This window comes from Siniperca chuatsi, linkage group LG9 (genome assembly GCF_020085105.1).
Source record: "Siniperca chuatsi isolate FFG_IHB_CAS linkage group LG9, ASM2008510v1, whole genome shotgun sequence".
Lineage (NCBI taxonomy): Eukaryota > Metazoa > Chordata > Actinopteri > Centrarchiformes > Sinipercidae > Siniperca > Siniperca chuatsi.
In genome coordinates, this window is record NC_058050.1 from 29,173,111 (window position 1) to 29,185,491 (window position 12,381).

General features: G+C 38.8%; 1 protein-coding gene across 4 annotated transcripts in view; it reads left to right on the forward strand.

Moving 5' to 3' along the window:
* Positions 1–12,381, forward strand: part of grik2 (glutamate receptor, ionotropic, kainate 2) — a 342,363-nt gene that overhangs the window by 302,994 nt on the left and 26,988 nt on the right. For all 4 annotated transcript variants that reach the window (XM_044207865.1, XM_044207861.1, XM_044207863.1 and 1 more), the window contains one exon: positions 884–1,109. In XM_044207865.1, coding sequence (XP_044063800.1) covers positions 884–1,109 — 226 coding nt within the window. The remainder of the gene's footprint in view (positions 1–883; positions 1,110–12,381) is intronic.

A 12,381-nucleotide genomic window follows, 5' to 3' on the forward strand; every position in this document is an offset into this window, starting at 1 on the left:
TACGGATGGATTATTTTGGACGTGTTTTCTATTTCGGTTTGACAGCTATTCATCGTGTGTACCCATTGCGTTTTCCAATATCTCTCATATGGTTTAAGCGTAATCAGCTCTGGATCCCTGTGTGGAGGCTCTGGGAAGCCCACCTCGGCTTTCTGCCTGACTTGCAGTGTAGGTGGTTATCTGACTCTCCGTGTATTCACAGCCACTGCTCTCTCCCCTTATCAGTAGTCTGAAGCTTGCATGCTCAATCGCCTGATTTGTCGAGGGTGACTCCGAAAGAGTCTGATAGGCACTCCGCAAATCACCCAGTTGATCTAAAATATCGACCAGCCACAAAAAGTCATTACACACAATAATGGTGGTTAGGACCTTGAAGATGTGACTTAATTAGGTTTCAAATGGCTTCAAAAATGCCTTCAAATCTGCTTCCCTGGAGAGTAATGCACTCTTGGATTTTTCTCCATGATTACTGTTGTATAAACTGAGACACACTGCTGCTTCTGCTGACTATAGGTGACAGCAGCAGCACGGACAGCACAGAAGGCATATAGTGCTGCTGGAGCTGCAAATGACATGTTTTCATAATGAAATTTGGGAACTAATTGAATGTAAATGGTTCTGCAGGCCTTGATAGAGCTCTGTACATTGGCAATATTTACAATGATATGACTGTTCTGCCTGTCATTGTTTCTTTTAGTCATTCAGAACATTATAACTGCTGAGACAAAAATTATTCTTCATTAACCTGCCACCTAGAACTAAACACACAAAACATAGCCTTCATAATGAATACATGTGACATCATTTAATTTTAGATTGTTCTGTGTCTAAGTACTTAGGATTTCTTTTCTTACTCACAATGCCATTCTGTGTCGCCTCACAGAAAACCAAGATCTCCACGTATGATAAGATGTGGGAGTTCATGAGCAGTCGGAGGCACTCAGTGATGGTGAAGAACATTGAGGAAGGCATTCACCGTGTGCTCACCTCGGACTACGCATTCCTCATGGAGTCCACCACCATTGAGTTTGTCACGCAGCGCAACTGCAACCTCACCCAGATTGGAGGCCTCATTGACTCCAAAGCCTACGGGGTTGGCACCCCTATGGGTATGTATGCTACAGTTATAACACCATGTTTTGCTGAGGCAAAACATAAACTCATATGCCTGTAACATACCCTATACCCATATGCATTCAAGAACTACAGGCTACTCAAAGTTATTGTGTTGTGAAATTTATCATATCATAAGTTAACAATGCATAAGCCATGTGTTGTCATTAGTTTTAGCTTGATGTACTTACATAGAGTATGTATGTTTCAAGCTTAAAAGCATTAATGCACTGAATGAAAGATTAGACACAACACATTTGATGAACTACCCATTTAACTCTTGTATTTTATGGGTCCCTAATTTCCAAATATTTTCCAAGAAGTTTAATGTGAATAACTATGTAATCTGGTACAAATTAAAAGGGAAATAGAAATGTCCTTGAAAGAAAAGCTCAATTTAAACCCACAAAAATATCCATTTCATTATTAATTTATTAGCGAGAACTTTAATTTCCATATATCTTCACATTTTTGCATGTTCAGCTGGCCTGCTGTGCACTGACTAAAAGACTGTCTAGGTAACACAAGCAATTCCATGGAAGTGTAGCAATTGAACGCTGTATCTATTTTCCATATAATCAGTACCAAATTATACAATCTGTTCAAGAAACTTTCTTGGAAATTGTTAGGAAACTATTCCAAAATTACAGACCCATAAAATTACCAATGAACCTGTTCTACCAAAAGTTTGTAAAATGTTAATGATGTTTTGCATTATGTGAAGGAAGCATGTAGAAACAGGTAGTACTCTGACATTACAGTGGAAGGTAAGGGTTGATGGTGTAAGTGTCTGTCTTTAGTTGGATGTAGTTTCCAAATCATGAAAAGAAGTTTGGGAGATATGGTTTCATTTTTTCTAGTGTTTTCTTATTTAACCACAATCCTGGACATTATTCTTTCCTCAACACCTGTGAACTCTGCAATCTGCATTCCAGGGTTCATTATCATTTCACAATATTTTATGAGTCTGTGCCTTTTCAAACATCTTGTTTGATTCTTCTGTGCTTCACCAAATGACGTGTCTCCATAACTGTCTCCAAATCTAATCAGTAATGTAGTAGTAGATCAAAAGGTGGAACAAAAATATGATCCTACCTTGATTAGAAATACTTTATTGATCCCCGAGGGGAAACTCTTTGTGTACTCTTTGTGATGTACAGTATATTATGAATGTAGGTTATGAACTTTTTATAAAATGTTGTAAACTCTACAGTATTGTTTAAGCTGTGTAAACTGTATTCTGGTGCGTTTACGCTGCAATACATTCCTGAGGGTAACCCATGAGGAGGAATTTCTTAATGGGGACAGTCCTGGGGCTGTCTCCAGCAGGCAGAAGAACAGTGTAACATAAATAGAGGGAGGAATAAGGAGGATGGCCCCGTAGTGTGTGTGTGTGTGTGTGTGTGTGTGGAGGTGCTACATTTGATTACGGGGCTCAGCAGCATATTGTCATAAAAAGCAATGAGAAGTAATTCTGCAGGTTAAGTACCTGCAGAATTACAACTGGCAGACAATTTAACATGATGACCTCATGCAAAAGGCTGCTCTTAATCATATTCACTCACAGAGAGGGGATTGTAAAAGTTCTTACAGGGTTTATGCCTCCTGCAAACAGGGCTTTTGAGCTGCATGATGTCTCAATGAATGCCAGTCAGCTTGAAGCAAGCTTGAAAGCGCTGGCTACTTCAAAGACGTGTCCTATTATTTTGAAGGATGCTTCTGTTTAATTAAAATTTTCCTGGAAAATATTAGAAACATACTACAGGAAATACAAGATGCTGCTAAAGTTAGACTAAGAATCTTGTTGTCGATATATGATATTCATTTGATACTGAATTGCTGATAGCATTCTGATATAGTCTTTAACACCTACTGTGACATGTCTTTGCACATGTTGTATTTGTTTATTTACAGATGTTTGATTGTGGTTTATACAACAAATTTTACATTGTAAGATGACTGAGAATTCAACATGAACCCTTCCCACACTTGCCTGGATGAATGCATCATTCAGTGGGCTGTCACTGGTCTTTGATTCTGAATGTCAAAATGAAAATGCATGCTAAATGTGTTTGAAACATTGTCATATTGTTGTTAAATTATCTAAAGAAATTAGTTTCTGAATATATTTGAGATGGGAAATAGGCCTAGAGTTCTAAAATCAAGCGTCATTTCAAAGTTCCTGAGATTCTAAAGGCAAGTCACTTCATCATCTGATTGCTTTATCTGGTCAGGTTCAGTTGATTCTCAGTGGATGTTTTCCAGGCTTGAGTCAGAGCTTTGTGCAGTTATGTGTCCCTTATTAATGTTTCTCCAACCATTTAAAGGCTATGCTTCAGGATTTTCTATATTTTTGTTATTGTAAACAAATCTCATGAAAAGACCAAAACCAACAATGTTTTAGTGTTTCTGAGTACTTTCTGACTTCCCTACTCTGTCTGTGGCACTCCGCCCCAAGCCCAGTGGTTCCTACTGAAGACATAAACCTTTAAAAGCAGCTCACAAATACAAAGTTACATTTTTTAAAAAGGCTCCGTAATTTCCTAAAACTGCTGGCCACTGAAGTTTTTAGCAAACTTTAATAGGAGGAAATAGTGCATTTGTTGGGGACTATTTTCAGTAAGGAATTAATCCACATTTGGTGCGCTAGTGAGTACTGTATGTCCAGCAGCAGGATGGTGTATGTGGGATTGAGTAAAAATAAACTACAATGTGTGTTCGTGGTAATGCAGGAACATGTCACCCAGTGCAACAGTGCGGCTCACTGATGTGTTTTAATAGTTTTTGGATAACAGTGGAGCTCTATGGCATAGAGGAAGATACATCAAAATACAACACACACACAATACTTGTTAGTAGAATCGGTGCATTGTTGGTTTCAGTCTTTTCATAGGATTTGTTGATAATTTAAAGAATCTCCATACTTCCGTCCTTAAAACGTGGTGTGGTGTATAGGTGTGGTGGATTATCCTGGAGTCAAGGATTCACTGCATGATTTTGGGGATCCATGATTGTCTATATATCACTTTACCCTTAATATCCAGTTTTACCCTTATATTTCTCTTTAAGTGGATTTAAGGTTGTCAAAATCATCCTATTCCCCACTGTGGTAGGTGGTATTTGCATTGTGCCTCCCCCCCTTCCCAAAACCTCTCTCTCTCTAAACCTCTCTCTCTTTCTCTCTCTATCTCTCAAAACCTAACACAGCAATGGCCCACCATTGAGTCTGGTTCTGTCCGAGGTTTCTGCCTCTTAAAAGGAAGTTTTTTCTTGCCACTGTCGCCAAATGCTTGCTCATGGTGGGATTTGTTGGGTCTTTGTAAATAATATTATAAAGAGTACAGTCTAGACCTGCTCTATAGGAAAAGTGCAACCTCTGTTATGAATTGGCGCTATATAGATAAAATTGAATTGAATTGTCTGACAGTATCACATATTGTGTATCAGCTCTTCATTAAAGCTACATTGTGTTTACACTGAGTGAAATATTCAAACCCAAGACTCAAGATGTTTTAATGGCAGCACCATTTCATCCAATGGAAATATTCTACATGTCCCCAAAATCCAGTCTGACATATCTAGTATCTTTGGAAACTCTTGAATCACCACTAGAATTTAACAAAAAAGTTATGAAATACCCACACATTTATAGAATTAATTTCTAATTGGCAACTCCAGTCCAAAAATCCAAAAGTCCAAAGTGTCCGCCTTCAAAAATCTCTCTCTGTGGAGGATAGATGATATTCAGTAACTGTATCCTCCTGACAAATCAGGGAAATGTCCTCTGGGACTCTGAGTGTTGGCAAGGTCGTTTGCTGCTGTTTGTGTATGCTCTGCTGGTCAGCCACAGAAGGTAATTTGAGTGACTGTTTTGCTGTGTGTAAAAACAGTAGAGGTAGGCTATATTTGCTTTGGGTGATTGCATTTCCTGACTGATGTGCTCCCTTTAAAGGTTTGTTACTGTGTGTGTGTGTGTGTGTTTGTGTGTGTGTGTGTGCGTGCATGCGTGTGTGTGTGTATGCATTTGCCTGTTTGTTTCTGTGTGTCTTCATGCAGGCCTAGGCGACTGTATACTTGGCTATGGCACAAAACTTACATTGCATATATTTGAATGTGACTGTATACATAAGAGTATATGCATTTATTCATATCGTACGTGTGTGTGTGTCACTGAAAGTAAGAAAGGAAGCTTAAGATGGTGAAGGGAATGAAGGGAATGAAGGGAAAGCTCGCCTGTGGCAGCTTGTGCACTAAACAGATTGTCCGTACTGAAGAAAAGAGGCGTGTTAGCATCATTACTCCCTGGTGGCCCATTCACATGCAGTCAGAACAAGGTATTTAAATTGCTAATCCTACCCTTTTAGTACCCTTTACCATATGCAGCCTATATTCCCATGTAGCCAGGCCATTCATTGACTTGAACAGAGAGTAGGTGTCCGCCTGCATTAGTACTTGGGCCCTGATAGACACAGCACACAGCCCTGCCCCTTGGCAGCTCCCTCAGCTCTGTAATGGACATACATTACTTAGTTAATCTCCCACCTGTTAGTCATAGCTCATTCTAATGGAGTGTTTACTATATGAAAGCTCTACAGGCAAATTCTGTTGTTTCTCAGGACAACAATGAAAAATATGAAGGGCTGTTGTAGAGCAAGTAAGATGAACCCTGTGTTATTTAATTATTATATCATAATTTGCAATATTAGCATGTTGCCATCACAGAAACTTTTCGAGGAACCCAGAACCCATTTTAGGAACACAGAAACTTTACCAAACCTGCTGCTGTGGCTCAGCATGTAGAGAGAGTTGTCCATTTATTGTAGGGTTCCTACTGTTCACACGCTTAAGTGTCCTTGACCAAGACACTGAACCCCAACTGCTCCAAATTATTGGGCCAGTACCTTGCATGGTAGCTTGTAACCATTTATGTGTGAGTGTGTGTGAAAGAGTCAATGAGCGGCAAATTGTAAATGACTTTGTATAAAAGTGCTATATAAATGCAGTCCATTTAGCATTTATCTGCATTTCAACATCTAATGCGATGAAAGAGTGTGAAATTTTTACCAGGGCTCGCAAATCAACTACTCATAAGACGAAATCAGCTTCAGCGCCTGAATGTACAGACACAAGCAAGATGGCGGATGTGGCGGGTGTGCTAGCAGAGCTAAAGTCGCTTCATTCTGAGTTTGGGCTGAAGCTGGACGGTATAGACAATCATCTTGGAGACGTGACAAATGCTATAGCAACAATAGAAGGCAAGCTGTTTGAAGTTAAACAGCACATACTTAACGCATCAAAGAAGTGGAGGGCCTAGTTGCCGCGGTAGAAGATGAACTTGAAAGAACACAGGCTGAATTAGCTTCAACTGCAAGACGGCCAACGCACTTGGAGATGAAGACTGACAACTTAGAGAATCAAAGCAGGAGGAAGAATCTGCGTGTGTTTGGTCTCCGAGAAGGTGCCAAGGGTGCTCGACCACTGCTGGATTTTGTTCAGGACATGTTGCCAAAGTGGTTAGAGCTCAGCCCTGATCAGTCTCTGGTATTAGAAAGAGTCCCTCGCACTTTGGCACCACCGAAACTTAACCAGAACAGAGTGGTTCTTATTCAATTCTGGAACTTCCAAGATAGACGGACTGTTCACCGTCTCTCATAACAGAAAAAATATCCTGCACGATGGAGCAAAACTCACTTTTGTCCAGGATTTTTCAGCGGAAACGATGTGGCGGCGCTGTATGTTCAATACAGCCAGAAAGTTGTTCACTGAGATGGGAATATTCCGAGGGTTACAACTCAACCCTTGCAAGATAAGAGTGGTCCACAACGGAAAGATGCTCCTCTTTTCTTCACAGCGGGAGGCAGAGGAATTTCACCGTGAAATACAATCTAAAGGATGAACTCTTCTATATTTGTATCACTTCTAGAGATGCACTACTGGCTTCCTTCTATGACTGACCAGCGGTAACAAGGATGGACTAACAGGTCTGGCAATGTGCGTGTTATGAATGACCCGGTGTAAAAAGGGAGAGGAAGGTAAAGCAGATCTTGTATTAATGACTAGTAATGTATATGGAATGTGAAGTGGGTCTTGTCTCCCCCTCCCCCCTTCCTCTCATTCTGATTTTGATACAGACGTAATGATTAAGAGTAAGTTTAGTCACCTCCTTCCAGCCAATTTCTTCTTTTTTTTCTAAATTATTTCACAAAACAACCTAGATGTTTGGAAGGGAGGAGTAGGTTTGTTATTAGAGTGAATTATTATAAAATTTGGTAAAATTGTAGACCTAATATAGTTGGGGGTTTTTTTAATAACCGGGAAAAAGGGCATTCAACAGCAGTGTCTTTATGTATGCATCATCTATCTTTATGTTTACAGTTGTTGTTTTTTCTCCAACTAGACAGGACTACATTTCTTTTGCAAAATTAAAACAAACATGTCTCAAATAAAGATTACTAGCTGGAATTTTAGGGGGCTGACAGAAATATCTAAAATAAAACAGGTTATAAATAGGATTAAACAACTTAGGTTCAAATTAGTTTTCTTGCAAGAGAGGCATTTAAGGGCTGCTGAAATGGATAGATTACAAAAAAGATGGCTAGATCAGGTCTTATATGCACCATACAGTAATAATGCCAGGGTTGTACTTGAATGAAAGAATGTTGGTATTATAGTATAGTGTTAAGCGATCTTGCATGTAAATTTGCATATAGATACATTTATCCCAGAGATTACCAGTCGAATTGCTGGAGGACTCAGAGTTTATAGAATTTGCTGAAAGATGCATTGATAATTATTTTGAAATACACTTTGATCAGACTAATGCCTCTGTAAGGTGGGAGGTATTCAAGGCATATATAAGGGGGAAAATTATTAGTTATGCGAATCTTAATGCTAAACAATGCCTAATGGAAATGGAAACATTGGAAAATCAAATAAGGTTGGAAAGCACTGGGACCAGATGGCTTCCATATTGAATTTTATAAGAAGTTTGGGGGTAAACTTCTGGCCCCACTTCTGGCCATGTATGAAGAATCAAATCCTTATGCAAAGGGAATACGTTCGCCATCCTTGAGACGTGCAATGATAACTTTAATCCTTAAACCAGACAAACCCCCCATTGAGTGTGCTTCTTTCAGATCTATCAGTTTGATGGGATGTGATACTAAATACACTGCAAGGCCATGGCCAGAAGACTAGAGTCATATCTTCCACATCTTGTTTGTAAACCATTTAACCTCCAATGTTCAACCAGACAGGGGTGTCCCTTATCACTTTTGTTATTTGTATTAGCGATTGAACCACTGGCTATGGCCATAAGAGCTCATGAAGGCATATCAGGTATAACTATTGGTGGTCATGAACATCATCAACAACAACATATCTTTATACGCAGATGATATCATACATTTTAAAACAAATTTGAAGTATAGTATTCCTCAATTAATGAGTTTAATCACAACCTTTGGAAATATCTCAGGGTATAAAATAAACAACTCTAAGTCAGCATGAATGTTTTTGAACAAAGATGATAGATTACAGCCTATTATAGATACACCATTCAATACCGCTAAAGAAGGTTTTATATACCTAGGGGTATATTGGGGAAGCATATACAAGGCTAGAGTCTATATACAGTAAATCTAAGTAACCCAATGACACAAATGCAACTAAATGCAAATGCAAAAGAATAAGAATTGTGATGATACTTAATTCGTCAGTCTGTCTGTCTCTCTATCTCTCTATCATACTTTGATATCTTAACAACTATACTGGCCAGATTGCCATGAAATTTGCTGTGAATATTTGTGGTCCCCAGACGATGATGTCTGTAAGAGAAGACAGTGAATTCCGGGTCAATAATAAGGAGCAGCAATGTTGCAAAAATATGTATTCACTTATGGGATTTAAGTATTCGACCATTTTTGCATCATGTTTTAATATAGATATCTGAAAGTGCTTGTACGTATTAGAGGAAAACAGGGTTTTTATCCGTATTGTCAGATACTCCATGTTGTGGTATGGAAATGATGGTGGTATCAAACCATCCCTAATTCTAACTGAACAGCTAAAATAAAAACATCTTCCATGTTCATCGTTGCAATTTCAGTCTCTACAGCAACCGTACCATGGCTGTTTGCTGGGAACCAGGCAGGGGAATCTCTACCCTACACAGTCTCAGAGTGTGAAGTTAAGATTAGTTTTCTTCTTTTTCTCTCTTCAGGCTTGTGTTTTTACTGTACTGGATACTGTGTGGTGGAGAGAGATTGGCTGCAAAGCTGGGATGCTGTGTTTAAAATGTGTGTGTTCTTATCAACTAAGTTACAAGGATACTCCCTTTAGTTGTTTTCTTGTGATCATTTGCTGTGTTTATGTATTTTTTGATAGTGTGTGTACAACAGGTCATTAAATGCAATAACTGCCTGTACTACTATCACAGGTTTTATTTGCCCATTTTGTACATGCAGCTTGTGAAGCCACTGTCTCCTCCTCTGCCCTGTACGTAGTCTCAGGAGACTCTGTATTATTCCTCATCCTTTCTCTTTGTCTCCCTCCCTGATGACTATCAATCTTCATTTAGCTTCATTAGGCTGCATTAATCAAACAGGGTAAGGGGGAAGTGTGTGCTGCTTGTCAGCAGGCTGCTGTCCTTCCAGTCGTCTCTGCCCACTGCCGCCCGCCGGGCTGTTCATCTTCACCTCATGAACAGGAAGGTTCCTGAATGCATTTCTGTGAGATAGAAGATCTCCAACATTGTGACCTGCGGTGACTTACCCCACCCACAACCCTCAGCTCCCCCACCACTTTCACCACCTCCTGAGCACACTCTGGGATGTGTGTGATAAAGAAAGAAAGGATATTAGACAGAGAGCTCACACAGAATGAAAATACAGCAGGGACATAAATTCTCTAGAAGGCCCTGCATTTAAAAACATGTATCACCATTTGCAAACTTATACAGTATAATCACCTCTATTTGTGGGGACAGGAGGTCCAATGACTGCTGGCAGAAAGAGGAGAAACAAATTGAAAGAAAGGCTTATAGAGTTATTAATTATAAATACTTTACTTGATATAGGGTGCTCAAAATAGGAAAAGCTGAAAAGACATATGAAGAGTCTTTAGCTATTAGACACCATGGTGAAATCTTTGTTTTTTTATGGGTAATGTAGTCACACCATGAGTCATAGGAACATCCTCCCAATGAAGATGAGAAAATGATGGTAGTGACGATCTGAAGAGGATTGAGCTTTTATCTTAAAATCTTAATGGATATGACCCAGAGCTCATTGGACGGATCCAAAAGCGTTTTCTGATGAAAACTCAGGGTGGAGGTGGGTCGCTTCAGTCAGACATTGAAATCACACGTGACAGCCACCCAGAAAGAAAAAAATTTAAATGATGACAGCAACAAGATGATTGGGTAACAGAGGTCATGGCAAAATCATAATGGTTGAATAAGGGTCAGCTGAATTAGTTGCAGGCAGAAAATGAAAGCAAATGAAAAGTGGTCTTCCTCATTGAACTTTTGCTAAAATTCAACCTGGGATAGGATTTCACTTGTAGATCTGGGTTCTAAATAGTTTCCTGTGGATTTTCATGCCGTTTTTTTGGTACTTAGTTATGCGATTTAGTTAGGCTTTATATGGAATAAAGTTGCCAGTACTCTAAGCCATCAGCCTGCATAGCATGCACATGTGGTATGTGAGGGCACAAAACATGTACAAGAATTATTAATTTAAAGGTGAGAAATGCTAATTTATAATACAAAAATCAATAGTAATTCATGAACAAATGAACAAAAGATATAGAATGTATTATGAAAAGGTTCTGATTTTATTTTAGATGTTTTTAGGTGTAATGCCTCCTGCAATAATGGATAACAAGGAGGAATACGTAGAATGTTGAGAAAATCTTCTTTAAAAGTAATCAAGAAATTGAATACAACATGAAAGCCCAAATATAGACAAATGGAAAGAACCAGTAGAGCAAATGAGCATGACAAAATCACCTATAAAATCCATGGCAAAATTGACAGTTTGGAAACTAGCTGGGTTAAATTACCATAAAGTGCAACCCTGGAGGGAATGGAAAAATTAATTCTTTCAGGTCCATACAAATGCTATATGCATGTTTGGATATGCATGTTCATACATAATTGTAAGTGTGCATATGTATAAATTCAGAATTATCTCTCCTGTGTTAATGTAAATCCTTACTGGGCTTCACTCTATAAAGGACACTCACTGAGTTTCCCTTTCTCTTAAAAAAATACTGCCAATACTGCTACGCTCTGTTCAGACAATTTATTGGCAGAGGTTTTTGGAGGAGCTAGCAGAAACCTAAGCTCTCAGTTTCAGTTTTTTAACCTAACTAGATCATATTTTGTACCTCACACAGCAACTACAAATGTTGGTCTCTTCACTTGGCTTGTTTGAGCAGGAAACTTGCCTATTTTGCCTGCCAATTACAGTAACCACATCATGTGTATCTACATTCATTAGAAGCTGTCAGTACTGAGTAATAAAGTAGGACAAGAATAACAACACAATTCTCCATCTATCAGCCAAGATTTGATTGATGTTACTTACAGTACACTTCACCTTGTTTATTAACACAGCAATGTGTGCAGCATCATATTTACATTCATACTACGTGTAGCTACGTGTCCGTGTCCTAATTTAGTTTATTTGTCCTCATGTTATCACATCTGATGATAACTGTGTGAACATCAAAATAAAGACATTTCCATCAGGACTACAAGGATGGAAATCAGAATCTGAGCAACAACACTTTACATGCACCTTTTATTTAAACACCTACATTTGTTTATGAGTTTGTCAGTCACCTGACTTCCTCCTTTGCTCCCGTCATAATTACAATGGCCACTAGATGTCGCGGTCTAACAATAAACGTAAATATGGTTCGTAATAAGCTGCTTTCACAGTCGACCTATATGGCCGTACTTCTGGTGAGAACAGGCTGAGATAAGTGCACACTCCACCCAACTCAACATCATATCAACAGTACATCACAAACCAGCACTGTATACTTTGAATCATCAAAAACCATTACATTTTCACATAGGTTTTCAAACCAATGTCAAGGAGTAAAATAAAAAATAATATACATTTAGTTTACATAATATATGTAGGAGGACAATCAACAGGAAAAAAAATCAAATCTGAAAGGACACATCTTGAAAGCTGTTAATTATTCTCAAAAAGAGGATTTGAATGAGAATGCTACATTTAGTCCCAAAGGGGCCTT